Source organism: Felis catus, chromosome D1 (assembly GCF_018350175.1).
Source record: "Felis catus isolate Fca126 chromosome D1, F.catus_Fca126_mat1.0, whole genome shotgun sequence".
NCBI lineage: Eukaryota > Metazoa > Chordata > Mammalia > Carnivora > Felidae > Felis > Felis catus.
The window spans coordinates 23,208,305-23,227,686 of NC_058377.1; the positions used below are offsets into that span (position 1 = coordinate 23,208,305).

The following is a 19,382-nucleotide window of genomic DNA, read 5'->3' on the forward strand; positions in this document are numbered from 1 at the left end:
ACAAGTTTGGGAAATGCTACATGTTGTGTTCCCTCCCCCACCCAAACCGGGTTCATCACGGTGCAAACGGGCAGGTAAAGAAATCCTGCACCCTGTTTAACCCCGGACTCGGCCAACGTCTTGCTCACCACATTTGTGCGGCAGCTCTGTCACCCTGCAGAGCAGCGCTCCTCGCGCCCTTTCGGGAATCGCAGTGGGGCGCAGCGCAGGGGCCGGCATCGGCTTCCCGCCCCGGCTTCGGTGTCCCGGGCGGCCCCCTTCGGCATCCGAGAGCCACGTTCCCAACCTACCGTGCGGCCTCTGGACAAGTTCAAGCTCCGCTTTTCTTAACTGTAGAAAAGGAAAAAAAGGTATGGGATCTTGCCTTGCAGGGTGTCAAGAGGACGAAATGCGTGGAACACGGGTTTCTTTTCCTTCTCCCCGACGCGGGACAGTGTCGCGGCGGGTTTCCGAGGGACGCGGGAGGACAGCCTCTTCTCCGGGTTTCCGCCAGGTTGCGGACTCCGGAGCTCCCAGGGCCCCGCCGGCGGGCAGCAGGGAGACGCGGCTCCCGGGCCGGGTGACGCGGCGGCGGGAGCTCCTCGCAGAGTCAGGGCGCGGGCCGGGGAGGAGGAGGGGCCGCGGGCCGGGCCGCCTCGCCGCTTCCGGCGGAGCCGGGGGAACCGGGCGGGCGGCCGGCGGCCAGGGGCCTGCGCGCCGCACTTCCCCTCGCCGGGGGCGGCCGGCACCGCGCGGGAGACGGAGCCAGCCTCTCCGCCAGCACCGCGGCGGGGTCGCCGCCACCCACGCGCTGGTGAGCGCTCGCGGGGGGACGGGGCGGCACCGGGTGGGGGTCACCGCGGGTGGTGGGCGGGGCGGAGGAGGGTCCCCGGGGACTGCGGGGGCCCCTGCGCCGGGACCGGCCCTGTCCCTTGGCCGGGACGCCGCTTTCCTCTCTCCTGCCCCCTTTTCCTGGCTGCTTCCAGCACCCCGAATACGGAAACTGGGTGAGCAGGCTCTCCGAGAAAGTTGTCACCTTCTCCGTCGCAAAGGAGCTCGTTCAGGGAACCTCCCCCCACCCCCACCCCCACCCCCACCCCCACCCCCGCGCCCTTTAGTTTGTGTTGAACAGCCCGGCTCGGTCAGGTTGTTTCCATCTTTAACTGTAGAGAGAGGGTCTCTACCACGGTCTCCTCGCATCCTTCTTTGCTCTTCTGATGGGTCTGTGTGTGCGTGTTGCAGCGAGGAGATGGCTTTAGTTAGGGTTCATGACCTACGGAGGCCTTTCATGAACATCTGTCAAGGACTGGGATACCTGTGCAGTGCTGGAGTGACAGCATTGGACAGGAAAGGTTCAGCCCTGTCGTCTCCCTGGAGACGGGTAAATTAGAAATTACCACTCGCCCTGCTAAGTGCCACCGAGAGAGAGGGGCAGCCGGGAGTACTCTGGTAGCTAGGACACCTAAGCTGGGGGGCACCTAGGGTCAGGATTCACTGGCTGTCCGAGAGAGTCGCATCTAGTTTGGTTGTTTGTGTTTTAAACATTATTATTTTTTAATGTTTGTTTATTTCTGAGAGGGGGAGGGACAGAGACTGAGAGAGGGACAGGGGATCAGAAGCGGGCTCTGTGCTGACAGCAGAAGTCAGACACTTAACGGCTTAACCGACTGAGCCACCAGGTGCCCGGTTTGTTGTTGGTTGGTTTGTTTGTTTTTTAACTTAAAAAAATACATATTGCATTGCGACCTTACAGCTTACCCAGTTTTCACACAGTGGATTTCCTGTGCAACCTGCATCCAGAATAAATAAAATACCACTAGCATTCCAGAGGCCCTCAATGTCCACTTCCCACGGCTACTTTCATCTAAGGGCAACTGTTATCCTGGCTTCTCACATCATAAAATCGTTTTACTTGGTTTTGAACTTTTGACACGTGGACAGTATGTGAGATGCAGCCGTGTTGCATTTAGCAGTAATTCATTTACTCTCAACCGATGCATAATTTTGCACTGTACAGAGAGAGCACAATTTATTTCTACTTTCTGCTGGACACTTGGATGGACGGACACGGGTTGTTTCCCGTTCGGGTTGTTTTTTTTATTTTTTGAAATAGTGCCACGAGGCATTCTCGTACTTGTCTTCAGGTGAACATAAGCAGTTCTGATAGGAATGTTCCTAAGTGTGGAATTGCTGGGTGTGTTCAGCTTTAGCATAGTTTCGTGCCAAATGGTTTTCCAAAGCGGTTGTACGAATTTACACTCCCATCTGCAGTGTGAGTTCCTATTCCTCCACACCTTCACCAATACGCGATATGGTCCCTCTTTTTCATTGTAGCCACTCTGCTCAGTGCATGGGCCGTGGTGTTGCACTGAGGTGTTAATTTGCATTCCTCTTATGACTAATGAATCTGCATCTTTTCATGTGTCTGCTGGGCATTTGGATAGCCTTTTTGCAAAGTGTTCAATTCTTCTACCCATTTTGTCAGGAGATTGTCTCTGTTTCTTCCTAGTTTGTAAGACTTCTTAAATATTCTGGATATGAAATATTTATGGCATATGTATTTTTTTAATGTTTATTTATTTTTGAGACAATGCGAGAGACAGAGTGCAAGCAGCGGAGGGGCAGACAGAGGGAGACACAGAATCGGAAGCGGGCTCCAGGCTCCGAGCTGTCAGCCCAGAGCCCGATGCGGGGCTCCAACTCACAAACCGCGAGATCATGACCTGAGCCGAAGTCCGACGCTTCACCGACTGAGCCACTCAGGCGCCCCTATGGCATATGTATTTTTAAAATATCTTCTCTCTCTCTCAGGAGGTTGCCTTTTCACTCTCTTAATGATATCTTTTGATGAACAGAAGTTCAGTTTAATGTTGCCCAGTGTATCTTTTTTTTTTTTTTTCTGGATGGTTGTATTATTTATGGCCAGTTGAAAAACTCTTTACTTACCCAAGGGGTGGTGGGTGGGAAGAATGAGTGAACGTAGTCAGAAGGCACAAACTCAGTTATAAAATAAATAAATCCTGGGGATGTAAATTTACACCATAGTTACTAGAGTCAAAAAAACTATTGCATATTTGAAGGTTGCTAAGAGAGTGGATTTATTCTCGTTACAAGAAAAAAATGTGTAATTATGTAGTGATGGATGTTAGCTAGATTTATTGCGGTGACCATTTCATAATATATACATACGTTGGATCATCATGTTGTGCATCTGAAACTATTATGTTATATGTCAATTATATCTCAATTTTTTTTTTATTTATTTTTGAGAGAGAGACAGAGAGAGCTTGTGGAGGAGGGGCAGAGAGCGGGAGAGACAGAGGATCCAAAGCGAGCTTTTCATGCCAGCAGAGAGCCTGATGCAGGGCTTGAACTCACGAACCGTGAGATCATGACTTGAGCCAAAGTCGGACGCTCAACTGACTGAGCCACCCAGCTGCCCCCGTGACAATTTTAAATAAATCAGAAGATAAAGTCAGGAAGATAATTTCCTATATTCTCCTCTGAAAGTTTTATGGTTATTCTCACTTCTATCTACTTGAAATTAAGTTTTTTGTGTGGTGTGAAATAGGGTCAAATTTATTTTTTTCTACAAGGCTATCAAAATTGATGCAGCACCATCTGTTAAAAGACAATTTTCCCCACTGCATGGCGGTGTCAGCCTTGTCATAAATCAGGAGACGGTAGAGATGTGGGTCTGTTTCTGGACACCCTGTTCTTCCATCGTCTGTTTGTCCTTGTGCACATTAGCACGCTGCCTTAATGGTTGCTTTATAATCTCTATTATTCTGGTGGTGGAAGCTCTCAGCATTGCTCTTCTTTAAGATCTTAGGTATTTTTTATTTAACTACTCCTCCCAAAGCCTTTTTAAGAAATATATAAAAAGCAGTCATTTTGTAAGCTCAATAGAGTACTAATGTAAAAGGGTATGTAATTGGCATAATTTGTAAACTGTATCCATCCACCGATTTACTGCTGACAAAATCTATGTTACATTCAATGCCTGCATATTTACATCAGATCTACAGCAAAGTAAATACAAAATAAATTCACCTTATTTTAGTTAAAATGGGCTTTAGTACCTATAGGATATAGTTTCAAAACAAAGAGAATTTTTTAAAACTAAGAAACTGGTGTTTTCCCAAGACCGAGTTGCTACTTTTTGCAAAAGACATTATTATGTTTCCCACTCATGTTTGATCAGTAAGATATGTTCCCACGTGGCTGAACTTCAGCTAAAGTTTTAGATTTGAATAACCAGTTAGAATACTTTTTTTTTAATTTATTTTTTTATATGAAATTTATTGACAAATTGGTTTCCATACAACACCCAGTGCTCATCCCAAAAGGTGCCCTCCTCAATACCCATCACCCACCCTCTCCTCCCTCCCACCCCCCATCAACCCTCAGTTTGTTCTCAGTTTTTAACAGTCTCTTATGCTTTGGCTCTCTCCCACTCTAACCTCTTTTTTTTTTTTTTCCTTCCCCTCCCCCATGGGTTCCTGTTAAGTTTCTCAGGATCCACATAAGAGTGAAACCATATGGTATCTGTCTTTCTCTGTATGGCTTATTTCACTTAGCATCACACTCTCCAGTTCCATCCACGTTGCTACAAAAGGCCATATTTCATTTTTTCTCATTGCCACGTAATATTCCATTGTGTATATAAACCACAATTTCTTTATCCATTCATCAGTTGATGGACATTTAGGCTCTTTCCATAATTTGGCTATTGTTGAGAGTGCTGCTATGAACATTGGGGTACAAGTGCCCCTATGCATCAGTACTCCTGTATCCCTTGGATAAATTCCTAGCAGTGCTATTGCTGGGTCATAGGGTAGGTCTATTTTTAATTTTCTGAGGAACCTCCACACTGCTTTCCAGAGCGGCTGCACCAATTTGCATTCCCACCAACAGTGCAAGAGGGTTCCCGTTTCTCCACATCCTCTCCAGCATCTATAGTCTCCTGATTTGTTCATTTTGGCCACTCTGACTGGCGTGAGGTGATATCTGAGTGTGGTTTTGATATGTATTTCCCTGATAAGGAGCGACGCTGAACATCTTTTCATGTGCCTGTTGGCCATCCGGATGTCTTCTTTAGAGAAGTGTCTATTCATGTTTTCTGCCCATTTCTTCACTGGGTTATTTGTTTCTCGGGTGTGGAGTTTGGTGAGCTCTTTATAGACTTTGGATACTAGCCCTTTGTCCAATATGTCATTTGCGAATATCTTTTCCCATTCCGTTGGTTGCCTTTTAGTTTTGTTGGTTGTTTCCTTTGCTATGCAGAAGCTTTTTATCTTCATAAGGTCCCAGTAATTCATTTTTGCTTTTAATTCCCTTGCCTTTAGGGATGTGTTGAGTAAGAGATTGCTACGGCTGAGGTCAGAGAGGTCTTTTCCTGCTTTCTCCTCTAAGGTTTTGATGGTTTCCTGTCTCACATTCAGGTCCTTTATCCATTTTGAGTTTATTTTTGTGAATGGTGTGAGAAAGTGGTCTAGTTTCAACCTTCTGCATGTTGCTGTCCAGTTCTCCCAGCACCATTTGTTAAAGAGGCTGTCTTTTTTCCATTGGATGTTCTTTCCTGCTTTGTCAAAGATGAGTTGGCCATACGTTTGTGGGTCTAGTTCTGGAGTTTCTATTCTATTCCATTGGTCTATGTGTCTGTTTTTGTGCCAACCAGTTAGAATACTTTTGACTTATAATTAAATCTTTAAAAACAGGTGCTTTTGGGGCGCCTGGGTGGCGCAGTTGGTTAGGCGTCCGACTTCAGCCAGGTCACGATCTCGCGGTCCGTGAGTTCAAGCCCCGCGTCGGGCTCTGGGCTGACGGCTCAGAGCCTGGAGCCTATTTCCGATTCTGTGTCTCCCTCTCTCTCTGCCCCTCCCCCATTCATGCTCTGTCTCTCTCTGTCCCAAAAATAAATAAACGTTGAAAAAAAAATTAAAAATAAAAAATAAAAACAGGTGCTTTTAAATGCACACACACGTGCGCATATATGTACTTTTTTGGCATTTTTCAAGTCTTCCGAAGTTACTGTTTAAAAATCAGTTTCCCAAGTTTTACACCCAGAGATTTAATTCAGTAGATTTGGGGTGGGGCACAGGAACTGGCATTTTAAACCATCAGTGTATTTGTTTTCTGGGCTGGGTAACAAATTATTACAAGTTCAGCATTTTAAACCAACACTTATTTATTATCTGGTAGTTTCTGTGGGTCAAGGGCCCAGGCAAGGCTTGGCTGATTCTTCTGCTGGGGTCTCACCTGGCTTACCTCCAGGTTTTAGCTGGGGCCACAGTGCCACTGGGGATTCAAATGGGGAAGGATCCACTACCAAGCTCCCTCAGGTTGTTCTTTGTTGGCAGACTTCATCTCCTTGCGGTTCTAAGACTGCGGGTCTAAGGTTTTCTTGCTGGCTCTCACCTGGAGATCACTTCTCTTCTAGAGGTTAATTGTAGAGATCACTCAGCTTCTAGAGGCTGCCTGCAATTTCCTGGTAAATTCTTCAAAGTCAGAATGGGAGTCTCTCTCTAGTCTGCTAAGTTACGATTAAACACGCACACGTATGCACATACATAAGTATGACACAATATTCATATACATGCTACATTCACGTGTACATATTTTTAAATATCTTTTTTTAAAGTAATCTCTACACCCAATGTAGGGCTCGAACTCATGACCCCAAGATTAAGAGCTGTACGCTCTACCGACTGAGCCAGCCAGGCACCTCACATGTACACATCTTATATGGTAAATATACGTAGTGTGTATATATACTTATAAATGCATATACAGACAGTACACATCATATATAAAGTAACTGCTCTATAAATCACTCTGAGAAACACAATATTGTGTCTATCAAGCTATTAACAATTTAGTTGAGCACTTTATTGTTGTTTTTGTTTCTTTTTAGAGAGAGTGCAAGCAGGGAAAGAGGAGAGGGACAGAATCTTAAGCAGGCTCCACGCTTAGCACAGAGACTGATGTGGGCTCGATGTGGGGCTTGACATGGGGCTCGACACACATACATGTGTGTGTGTGTTTAAGTGGGATCATGACCTGAGGCGAAATCAAGAGTTAGTTGCTCAACCGACTGAGCCACCCAGGTGCCCCGTTAAATTGAGCACTTTTAAGTGACAGTGTCCTTTAAGTCCTAACAAATCCTGCCCGACAAGTGTTTTAGCAAATGTTTGAGAAGCAAACTTAGCCTTTGAAACCGATATTCTTTATTTAAAGTCCAAATCAAGTGAAATGTGATGATAATTTATTCATCAAAGAAGTGAAGAACTCAAACAATTTAAACCTTTAAACAGACCAGTCTTAAGATTCGACGCTTGCTCCATTCACGGCCTGACATACAATCAAGGATAGTGCAGTAGTTTCCAACTGCTCTGTAACAAATCACCAAAAATTTAGTGGCTTAATACAACATACATTTATTAGCTTACAGTGGCGGCATCAGAAGTCTAAAATGGATCGGCAGGGCTATGTTCTTCTGGAGGCTCTAGAGAAAAATCCATGTACTTGCCTTTTCCACTTCTAAAGGCTGCCTGCATTCTCCGCCCATGGCCCCATGTCACACAGACCTCTGCTTCTGTTGTCACTTCTCCTCTAACCCTCCCCCCACTCCTGCCTTCCTCTTATAAGGACCCTTGTGATAACATTCAGCCTTCCCCTCTAGCGTCATCCAGGATACTCTTCACATCTCAAGATCCTTTTTTTTTTTAATGTTTATTTATTTATTTTGAAAGAGAGAGAGGGGGAGAGAGAGAGAGGGGGAGAGAGAGAGAGAGAAAGAGAGAGAGAGAGGGAGCAAGCAAGGGAGGGGCAGAGAGAGAGAATCCCAAGTAGGCTCTGCACCATTAGCACAGAGCCCAATGCAGGGCTCTGATCTCACCAACGGAGATCATGACTTGAGCTAAAATCAAGAGTCAGATGCATAACCAACTGAGCCACCCAGGCACCCCTCAAGATCCTTAATCTAATCTGCAAAATCTATTTTTGCCATGTAAGGTAGCATATTCCCTGGTTCTAAGGACTCGGATGTGGACATCTTTCGGGGACCATTATCCTGTCCACCATAGAAAGTGAGTCCAGCCTAACAGAAATGTAAGATACATATCGTAATCATATGTCTTCCTATGTTTCAGTACATTCCCTATACCAATAGATATTGGAGACCCAATAGGGTATTGGATAATACTTAATACACTTTGTATTTTGTACAGTGAAACTTCATATTTTTCCTCACATAACACATTCTACATATAACGTTGCAAAAGGATTCTAAGAAACACTAAAGGGAAGGGGGGCTGGGTGGCTCAGTCGGTTAAGCATCCAACTCTTGACCTCAGCTCCCGTCATGCGCTCATGGTTTGTTGAGTTCAGGCCCTGCATCAGGCTCTGCATGGCCAGCGTGGAGCCTGCTTGGGATTCCCTCTCTCCCTCCCTCCCTCTCTCTCTGCTTCCCCCTTGCTCATACGCTCTCTCAAAATAAATAAATAAACTTAAAAAAATAAAAATAAAAACCACTAAAGATATAATACCGTTGCTTTTTTAAAAGAAGTTTTCACTAATTTTTTTTATCAAGACTTTGTAATTATCTACAAGGTAGGTACTTAGGTGTCTATCCTTTTGTGAATTTTGTAAAAAGCACAAGGGAAAGTGACTACATGTAAGACAATACAACCAGTCCCTAAATAGACAGAGCTAGTGATTAGACCCTCCTTTTGGAGATTTGGGTTCGTTATCTGCTCATCTGTTTGACGACGATGTCTCCTCTATCTCAATATATATTACTAGTACTAAATCTTGTAAAGATTAAAGCATATTTAAGTGTGATAGCCTCACCACTTCAGCTGCACAAGAACTGAAAGATAACAAGAAAGGTGTAGTGGGGAGTTAGATTCCAGGAAGTAGACAGTGTATAGGGTTAAGGGAACTTGTCTGCCATCTTGCTGAATTATCCTGTGTCAAAGATGCTGTTATTTCCTGTGTTTAAACTTGTCCATAACATTAGTCAAAGGGCTTGTACCAACCCACTTACAGTGGCATATGCGGTTGGGCAATTGGATTTCTTAACCAAGCAATGAAAAAAAGGCAATTACCAAAAATCAGCATGTATGGCCAAGTCATGTCATAACATGAGAAACTGAAACTTTTAAATCTACATGTGTTAAGATTAAAGCATTATGTTAATTTCTAACCTTTAAGCTATCACTAAAAATATCAAATGGTTCTCTAGTTTACAAGTCTATCGAGGCCACATAATGAATTTTAAAATTAAAACAAAATTGACAAACTGTTGAAACGATATAAAAGCCCAGAGACATTTTGTCTACTACTGGGGGAGAGAAAGGACATCTGGATTGGTTGAAATGAAGATGTTGTGGGACAGCAACCCCAGACCTGGAAAAGGACTTCAAAATCAGTGGCCGTCAGGCACTGCCTTAACCTCAGTGCACCACTGAGGCTCTCTGAAATCCAAATATGAGGTAGCAAAAGAACCACATATACATGCCAGACTTCACCTTTTTTGTGTCCCCTTGGCTAGCTTAGCAGCCTACTGCTCTTCTCTTTCGGTATGTCTCTGGTTCCTGTGCCCATTCCACTTCTTCTTTCTGCCCCTCTTGCCGCAGGCGTTTAAGTTCTCCCTCTCTTTTTTGAACTTTGATACAGTTTCATGAATCATCAGTATCTTGTCTGATAGTCATTGGCTTGGCATAAAGGTGTTCAGCATTTAGCAAGGAACAGAGCATCATCCTCAATATTGAATAACATCCGTTCAATTGGGAAACTTATCTTCTACTTTGTGTTTCATAGGACAAGTTCTCTTTGATTTCCCAGGAGTCTGTTTTGACCTCTGCAGATAGGTTGGAGTGAGAAAGCAAGCCTCTGCTTTTTTGACAATCCCAGGAAACATTGAAGAGGTTATAAGTCCTTTGCATATCCCTTTAAATTTAGAAGCAGACTGACAATCCCACACACACCCCCCCCACTCCCCGCTGCAAATTCCAGAATTTGGATAACACTGATCTTAAGATTAGTTTGGGGAAAATTGATTACATTACTAAGTCTTCTAAACTGTGAACATCATGTATCCCTCCAATATCTAGATTGTTTTAAATACATGCTAACCCACACTATTTTCTGAACATTCTATGCCATGAACCATTAGCACTTTACATAAATTGTCTCGTGTGGTCTTCACAATAAAGCTGAGCAGTTCTAGTTTTATTTTCATTTCACAGATGGAGAAGCCGAAGCTTAGCAAGATTAAGTAGCTTGCCAAAGGCCACAGTTAATAAGAGGTAAGCATCCAGGCACTCTACCTGCAGAGTCTGTAGACTTCACCACTATGCGACACTAGCTCAGGGAGTGGGGAAGGAAGGGAGGAAGCAGGGGGGAGAGAGGGAGGCATGGGTGTTTGGATGGATAGGTGGAAGGAGGGAGTCATTCAAGGGAAGGCAGACTGGCAGAAAAATCTCCCAAGGGTTTCTTGCATGTGCTCTTTCTCTGCTCTTCAGCATCTGCCTACCTGGATGCATAATTACTTGTCCAAATAGCACCTGTCCTTCTCCCATTTCAGCACTGGCACAGGAAGTTCTTGTTTGTAAAACTTCTCCTTCTATTTTGAATGTTAGCCTTGCTGGATAGAGTATTCTTGGCTGCAGATGTTTCCCACTCAGCTCTTTGAGTATATCATACCTTCTGGCTTGCAGAGTTTGTGCTGAAAAATCTGCTGCTAGCCTTATGGGTTTTCCCTTATAAGTAACCATCTTCTTTTGTCTTGCTGCTTTTAAGATTTTTTCCTTATTGCTATATTTTGCCAGTTTAATTACAACATGCCTTGGTTGATTTTGTTGGGGATTTTGTTGGGGATTCTCTCCGCCTCCTGGATATGGATATCTGTTTCCTGCTCCAGATGAGGGAAGTTTTCAGCTACTATTTCTTCAAATATATTTTCTGCTTCCTTTTCTCTCTCTTCTCCCTCTGGGATCCCTATTATATGAATGTTATTATGTTTGATGAAGTCACTGAGATCCCTAAGTCTGTTCTTGTTTTGCATAATCCTTTTCTCTCTTGTGTTCAGCTGATTACTTTCTACTACTTTATCTTCTAGGTCACTAGTTTGTTCTTTTGCTTCTTCCATTCTGCCGTTCGTTGCATCAAGCGTGTTTTCAATCTCATTTATTGCACTTTTTAAAATATCTGATTCTTTTTTAACTCTCTTCTCTCTGTGGTAAGGGTCTCCTTGAAGTTTTCCATTTTCTCCTCAAGTCTACCAAGCACTCTTATGAGCATTACTTTAAATTCCCCATTAAACAGGTTACTTATACCTGTTTTTCTTAGATTTCTGGCTCTGGCCTTATTTTGTTCTTTCATTGGGGATAAATTCCTCCATTTTCACATTTTGTCTAAGTCTCTGCCTTCTTCTCTGTGTTAGAAGAGCAGGTTATGTCTGCTGCTCCTGAAAGCAATGGCCTTGTGTAGAAGAGGTCATGGAGTGCCCAGGGCCTGGGGCTTCAGGGAGGGTCTCTGGTGCGTGCTACATGCACTCTGCTGCTGTGTTTTGGCTGCTCTGTCCTTCAGGCCAGTTGTCTGCAGAAGCTCTCCTTGCCTGCAGTGGGCAGTGTTTGGTCCTGATCTGAGCATGGTAAGTTTTAACTAGGTCTGCTTGTTAAATGAGACCTGATACTACTTCTAATAGAGCCGAAGCCCGGCAGAACTCTCTGGTCAGGAGATGTGGTGTGGGCAAGGGTTTGTGTTGGTCTTCTGGGACAGGGGCCCTCTGCCCCCTGTGCTGGGACTGAGTCATGCTTGCTGGAGTGGGGCAGTCCCACCAGACAGCAAGGGAGGAGCAGGAGAGCGGGGCTAGGCATAAGCAGGTTAGGCAGCCAGTGTCCCTCTGAGCTGCCTCCCCCAGTGGTTCCCTGTTTACGCTGAGGTAAGGGGGAGGGGGGAGGAGGAGGGAAATGGTGCTGGCTGGCCCCTTTGTTCCAGGAAAGTTCTCTGTGAACTGCCTCTCAGGAGAAGAGCAATGATCTCTCTTGTGTGCCCCAGGCCCTCTTCAGATCACTGTTCCCTATTGCTCTCCTGCTTACTTGCCCACTGGGAGCAGGGCAGCGCCCTCCGGCTCTATCCCAGCCAAGCCCTCCAACCTTTACAACTCCAGCCTTTAAGCCCTGCTGGTTGCAAAATCTCATGAAATTCAGCTCCTCTTGCTTCAGTAGCCAATGGCTTTGGGGAAACGTTCAACTTGTCTCCTGACACTCATCTCCTAGAACTTCTCTCTCTCTCACACGGTTCTCCGTGACTGCAGCTCCCTCCCTTCTGCAGCAGCCAGGATCCCTTCCCCCCCACCCCAAACCACATCTCCATGCTTCTTACCTTCTTCTTGTGGCCTTTTCTCCCCCTTTAGTTGTGGAGTTTGCTCTGCCAGTCTTCAGGTTGATTTCTGGGGTATTTAGGATGACCTGAGAGTTATGTGTTCCTATGAGCCCAGGGTCCTCCTCCTCCCATGCCATCTTTCCCCGCTCTTCCAACACAGGAAGTCCTTACCATGGCGGCTTCGTGCCAGCCACCCTTCCCCACATCCCCAGGGTGCTCCTGGCCAGAGGCAGCACAGGACAATCCCTCAACTGGTCATGCTGAACTCCTTACTCTGTAAGTCTCACCACATCACACAGATCTGGGTTTTTTTTGGAAGCCAGCTCCAGTCACAGTGGTGGATAAGGGATAGGGATGAGGGCTAGAGAGATTGAGCCTCTGTCGGGCATGAGGAGAGAACATCTACAGCCCACACGCTGGGACTAGGAGTAAGGTAAGACCAGTTTTTGTGATCCTCTCTCTCTGTCTCTTATAGGATGGCTGTTCCATAAGATCAAGACTGAGTCCCCTCCCTTCTCCCACTTTACCAATGCCTGGTCTCATGGGGTTAGTTTTGAGCCCAACACTATGGCATCATCAACCTCCTCAGCTCCTCGCTCCCGGTCCAGGAAGCCTCTGGGCAAGATGGCTGGTGAGTGGAAATAGACTCCTAATTGTGTTCTTGTTCACAGCTATGAGTGTTAGCGAGGTGGAAGGCTGCCTGGGCCAAATGCAGCAGGAAAAGCTAGGGAGGCTGAAGATAGAGGCCTCCTGCCTTGACCTCAGAGCCCAGAAGCTTTGTGGTGAGTGAGGAGAGAGGCGCGCATCATAGAGCATTCAGTCCTATGGGCTCACAGCTTTTGCACGCGTGCTCGGCTCATTTCCTAGCCTGGAAACCATTGTGCTGAGCACCTAGCATCATGTTTCTTGTCATCTAAGTCTTTCAGAACCTATCAGAAGAAGGAGCCAGGCAGAGTGAGAAAACAAATCTCCAGAACATTAAACTTTCTGTCCCTATGAAAAGCTGGAGGGGCGCCTGGGTGGCTCAGTCGGTTGAGCGTCTCCCTTCGGCTCAGGTCATGATCTCGCAGTTTGCAAGTTTGAGCCCCACGTTGGGCCACAGCTCGGAGCCTGGAGCTTGCTTCAGATTCTGTGTCTCCTGATCTCTCTGTCCCTTCCCTGCTCATGCTCTGTCTCTCAAAAATAAACAAACATTAAAAAAAATTTTTTTTAAAGAGCCTGGAGAAGCTGAGCTGATATCATTATGGAATACTTACAATATCCCAGACACGGCATTATCTCCATTAATCTTCAACAGCAATTAAAATGAACCCATTTTCCAGGTGAGGAAATGGAGACAGAGACTGACTTGCGTAGGGTCACGTAGAAAGCAAGCAGTAGGTCCACAATCAAATCTACGCCTGGCTCCGAAGTGTAGGTTGTGAATCACTAAGCTCTCTGCTCTTCAGGAGCTCCGAGCAGTAATCCTCTCCCATGCTTTTGTTTCACCACTTAGCAACAACACTCTGGGATTCCTCCGGGCCAGACAGATGCCAATCCCTCCCCTCTTTCCCTCCCATAACGGGTGGCCCACCTTAATCTAAATCCACCTCCCCTCAGTGCAGAGAGTGGGTTTGGAGACTGATTGATTCTTCCCAGCTTAACACAGCTCTACTTACAGACTAGCAGCAGATGGTTGGCTAGTCAGCGCTAGCGGGAAGTTCTGGGTGGCGTAAGCGGAGGGTACCAGAAATCGAAGGGCCTGGAATAGGGCAAAGCCATCTTTCCTAATCAGGTGGGTGAAACAGTCAGAGTTATTTCCTTTCCCTTTTTAATTTTCATATTGTTGTTATACAAAGGATTTTTTTTAATTTAGTTATTGAAGTATAATTAACATACATTATATTAGTTTCAAGTATACAACATAATGATGCAGTATTTGTATATATTGCGAAACGATCACCAGAAGTCTCGTTAACATCCATTACCAGTGATAATTACAGAACTTTTCTTCTTGTGATGAGAACTTTTAAGGTTTCCTCTCATGGCAACTTTCAAATATGGAAGACAGTATTATTCACTAGTCGGCATGCCGTTCATTACATTCTCATGACTTATAAAAGAGCCAGAGTTTTCGTGACTTCCAAAACGTTTGAAGATAATGGGACCTTAAAGCCAGTCCTGCAGGATGTACGAAATAGAGCAGTAGGTCTCTGAGAGCAATGTGGCATGGTGGCCAGAGCAGGGCGCTGGGCTGGGCTCTGTCCAGGGCAGCCTGGTGAGAATACCAAGCCTGAGTGGTGTTTCTCTCCCCACAGACTGGTTCAGGCAGGCCCTGTCGAAGAAGCCCAAGAAGATACTGGAATCCTCAGACGGCCCCTCCAGTGACGTCTCACAGCCGAGCTCCCAGGACCACCCCCCACGCCTGGGCCTCAGCTCAACCTCGTCTCCAACACACGTGGTCGCCAGCAGCAGCGGCAGCAGCAGCAGCGGCAGCAGCGGCCGCTGGAGCAAGGACTACGATGTCTGTGTGTGCCACAGCGAGGAGGACCTGGCAGCCGCCCAGGAGCTGGTCTCCTACCTGGAAGGCAGCACCGCCAGCCTGCGCTGCTTCCTGCAGCTGCGGGATGCAACCCCAGGCGGCGCCATCGTGTCCGAGCTGTGCCAGGCACTGAGCAACAGTCACTGCCGCGTGCTGCTCATCACCCCAGGCTTCCTGCAGGACCCGTGGTGCAAGTACCAGATGCTGCAGGCCCTGAGTGAGGCTCCCGGGGCGGAGGGCCGCACCATCCCCCTGATGTCAGGCCTCGCCAGAGCCGCCTACCCCGCTGAGCTCCGGTTCATGTACTTCGTGGACGGCCGGGGCCCCGACGGTGGCTTTCGCCAAGTCAAGGAAGCTGTCATGCGTTGTAAGCTATCAGGGGTAAGGGAGAATGGGAAGGTGGCTTCGGCCACAGCATCTGATCGACTTCGGCTTTTAGGAGACAGTCACTGTAGCCCAGTAGCTCAAGATGCAGGCTCTGGAAAAGGCTGGAAGTTATTCCAAGTCCTCTGTACTTGGGTTTCCCCACTGGTAAAGTGAGGACAGTATATACCCAAAGGAGTATATACACTAAACAAGTGTCCAGGCTATGGCCTGGCGCATGTAAAGTACTCATAACGGGCAGGGCCTAGCACCTGTCAAGTCTTCAGAAAATAGCCATTATCATTATAGGTATTAATAGTAGTAGGTATTAATGGTTTCTCTCTCTGAAGTCACGTTGGAGATGTTCCCCCAGACCCAGGAAAATGCCAGGAGGGCCAGTGGTACAAAATAATAGGAAAGAATTGTGTATCTGGGGGTGGGGACTTGCTATTACGGTGGGTTTGGAAAGTGAAATAGATAAAAGGTAGAAGTGGCAGGACCCACTGCGGGAAACAGATACTGGGGTCTGGGAAGGGTGACAAGCCCTGCCATTCTGTTTGGTCTCTTTCAGATCTGCAGACCATCAGCTGACACTTCTATCACCATGGGACCCAGAAAGTTGGAGCAAAGCCGGAAATCGAGTTAGAGAGCCCAGGGTCTCACAGGGTCTTGGATTCCGGCAGCTGTGACGAGGTGTAAGGAACCAGTCTGTAGCACTTTGTATGTGATCCTGGGCTCAGACTGCCCATCAGGCACCCATTACCGGGGACTCCCCCACGAAGGCCATGGGGAAGCTGGGGACTCCCCCTGAGGAAGGCATGAGGAAACTGGGGACTCCCCAGGAAGGCCATGGGGAAGCCAGAAATTGTAGGTGGTGGGAGGTGCTGATACCACGATGATCACCAGTGTTTTGCCTCCGGCCCAACTGGACACATGAAGCCCGGGCACATGCCTACATCTTCCCCTGGAAAGGTCACTTACCTGATTCATGGGCTAGAAGCCTACACCGCATGCTTCAGAGGGGATGGTGTCCCCAGTTGCCTGGCATCAGGAGAAAGCAACAGGTACCGATCCTTCACACTCACACTACTGCCCTTCTCTTTCCCAGGGACGTTGTTCACTTCAGAAATCTACACGAAAGATGCATTCAGCGCTGTCCTGAATTTTTATTGCACGTGTCATTAAGACACATCTAGAAACCATTCTGAATAGACAGGAGGTGGCAGGGAGCAGCAGGGGTGGAGGCAAGGAGAAGCTCAGACCCTGCCCCTGGGTCAGAAGCCCACCCACCGATGCTCTGACTCATGGGGGCCTCATCAGAGGTCTGACTAGAAGCCAAGCTTTTACAAGCTTCTTTACGTCTGCACTGAGAGAGATGAGCTGTCTTCTTCTGGCAGATGACTGTGGGCCTTGTAGGACAAGGTTTCATTCACCTGTTCTCAATAAGTCTGTTGTTGAACCGAAATGAATTTCGAATACATTCCCCTGATGTATACTTTTGTGCCACTTCTCCCTACCACGTCCCCTCCTTTTACTGGAAAAATTCATATATATATATATATATATATATATATATATATATATATGTACACACACATATATATACGTATATATATATATGTGAGATATAATTAATATATTAACATTAGTTTCAGGTATAAAACATGATTTGACATTTGTATATACTGTGAAAACATTTTCTATTTTCATAATGCATTATTTTATTGCATACAAAAAGACTCAAGAATATAATGTACACTCCTGTATATTCCCCTCAGCTTAAGAAGCCCAACCTTACAATCCCTATGGTACTCCCTTTGTGCCTTTAATTACATTCTCCTCCCTTTTCCCATCAGAAGCAATCACCCTTCTGAATTTTGAATTCATCATTGTTAGCTTTTCACGTATACATCCCTGAGAACATATTTACTTTTACATGGTTTTGTACTGTATCTAGTGGTATTATAATGTTCGTATCCTACAAATTCTTTTTTTTTTTTTTAACCATGTTAAGATTTATCCATGTGGATGCATGTAACGAACACCAGGAACTTCACTATGGTTCTATTATGTAAACATACCACGATTTAGTCACACATTCCTTTACAAACAGACATTTGGTTGTTTGCCATTTGTTGCTAGTAAAAACAATGAGTTTATGAACATTTTTGTGCATGTTTCCATGAGCAAGATTTTCTAGGACTTAGCCTAGATGGGGAACAGCTGGGTAGTAAATACACATCTTCAATTCCGGTAGAAAATGCCAAATTTTCTTCCAAATTGGTTGTGTCAGTGTATGTTCCCACCATTAGTGTGTGAGATTTCCCACTTTTTCATGTTCTTACTAACACTTAGAATTATCGGATTGGAAAATGTTTGTTGACCTGGTGGGTGAAAACTGGTATCCTATTCTTTTCTTCTTTTTAAACTGTTTTGGTGTGTGTGTGTGAGAAATTCTTTGTATGTCATAAACCAAAGAGAAAAATTTGACCAATACCCATATACCCATCGCCTGGCTTCAACAATTACCAACTCAGAGCTAAGCTGATATCAACAATCACCCCACTCATTCCCTCCCCACCAGGTCCCTCTGAAGCAAATCCCAGGCATTATTTTATTCCTACATATCAAACTATGTATCTTTTTAGAAGTTTTCCCAAAAAATGTATCTTTTAAAGAACAGAATGCTTTATTTTTTAATATAAAACCTTTTACCTATTACTTTGTAGTCTGTGTTTTTGTATCTTATTTAGGAAATCCTTCCCTATTCCTGTATTTTCTTCTGGAGCTATTTCACATTTAGGTCTTTAATCCACCAGGATGCTTTGTTTGGGTTTTTGTTGTTGTTCTGGGCTTATAAGTCAAAGGTCCAATTTCTTTTTCCCATTTGAATGGCCATTCTTTACTGACTACGAGTCTGTCCTTTCCTCCCACTGATTGTGATGTCACTGCTGTCATTATATTATCATGTGTGGGGGGTCTCTTCTGTATGTTTGTGAATCCCTGCATCAGTGGCACACTGGCTCACTTACTATGGTTTTTAAGGAAGTCACAGGTCACCTGGGTGGCTCAGTCGGTTAAGCGTCTGACTTCAGCTCAGGTCATGATCTCACGGTTTGTGAGTTTGAGCCCCACATCGGGCTCTGTACTGACAGTGTGGAGCCTGCTTAGGATTCTCTGTCTCCCTCTCTCTCTCTCTCTCTGACCTTCCCCCAACTCATGCTCTTTCTCTCTCTCTCTCAAAAATAAAATAAGTAAACATTTTAAAAAATTCTTGATGTCTATTAGTTTTTTTACTAGGCTTATACTGAGCTGAGAGATTCATTTGGGAAGAACTGATTTTTCTTACATTGAATTTTTCTCTCCATAAAAATTTTTCTCTCCATTATCAATCTCTTTAAATGTATTTCAATAAAAGTTTATAATCTTTTCCATTTTGGTCAGTCACTTTTACTAGATTTATTCCTTAGTACTTCATATTTCCTGTTGCCATTGTAAATGGTATTTTTATATTTTTTATCTATTACCAATAGGAAGGATCACAATTATTTTGCATATTGATTAATAAGCAACCTGCTGAACTACTTATAAGACCATAGACTTTGCTGGGTTTCTATAAAGACAACCATATAGTTTGCAAGAGAGAAAAGCTTTAGTTCCTTGTCTTTCTGTGCCGCCTAGGATAACCAGCAAAGTGTTGAAAGTGACAATAGCGGCCATCTTTGTCTCACTTATGCTTTTGTTTTCATTTATTTTTAAATGTTTATTTATTTTTGAGAGAGCATGAGCGGGGAAGGTGCAGAGAGAGAGGGGGACAGAGAATCCGAGGCGGGCTCTGCCCTGACAGCAGAGAGCCTTATGCAGGGCTTGCACTCATGAACCGTGAGATCATGACCTGAGTGGAAGTTGGACGCTTAACCAACTAAGCCACCTAGGTGCCCTTGTTTGTTCTCTTTGAAGGAGGCTCCATGCCCAACATGGGGCTTGAACTCATGAGCCTGAGGTGAAGAGTTGCATGCTCTACTAACCGAGCCAGCCAGGTGCCCCTAACATTAGACTTTCATATGTTAAGCCAGCCTTGTATTCCTGGGGTAAACTCAATTTGGCCATGATGAATACAATATCT

General features: G+C 45.3%; 1 protein-coding gene and 1 long non-coding RNA gene across 7 annotated transcripts; one reads left to right on the forward strand and one right to left on the reverse strand.

The window, feature by feature from the left end:
- Positions 1-10,194: 10,194 nt before the first annotated feature.
- Positions 10,195-13,036, reverse strand: LOC123380396. 2 transcript variants are annotated; one of them, XR_006586097.1, is made up of 3 exons: positions 12,900-13,036; positions 12,373-12,458; positions 10,195-11,602 (listed from the first exon to the last, which is right to left on the reverse strand). It is a non-coding gene; the product is annotated as an uncharacterized LOC123380396 (long non-coding RNA). The 2 variants fall into 2 exon arrangements; XR_006586096.1 differs by having other exon boundaries at positions 10,195-12,458.
- Positions 12,870-17,977, forward strand: TIRAP (TIR domain containing adaptor protein). Of its 5 annotated transcripts, none has more exons than XM_023239286.2 (4): positions 12,870-13,003; positions 14,670-15,274; positions 15,828-15,951; positions 16,365-17,977. In XM_023239286.2, the coding sequence occupies exons 1-3, from the start codon at positions 12,940-12,942 to the stop codon at positions 15,900-15,902; spliced, it is 744 nt and encodes a 247-aa protein (XP_023095054.2). In that variant the 5' UTR covers positions 12,870-12,939; the 3' UTR covers positions 15,903-15,951; positions 16,365-17,977. The 5 variants fall into 5 exon arrangements, 4 of the variants coding, with proteins under 4 accessions (XP_023095054.2, XP_011284798.2, XP_023095055.2 ...); XR_006586095.1 differs by having other exon boundaries at positions 14,670-15,260; XM_011286496.3 differs by having other exon boundaries at positions 15,828-17,977.
- The last annotated feature ends 1,405 nt before the right edge of the window (positions 17,978-19,382 follow it).

What these genes read in the sequence shown, in the direction of transcription:
- TIRAP (XM_045038514.1), top strand. Translation starts at nt 12,940, where the DNA reads ATGGCATCATCAACCTCCTCAGCTCCTCGCTCCCGGTCCAGGAAGCCT. An exon ending in GCCTCTGGGCAAGATGGCTG is followed by an intron (nt 13,004 to 14,669) that starts GTGAGTGGAAAT and finishes CTCTCCCCACAG; the next exon opens with ACTGGTTCAGGCAGGCCCTG.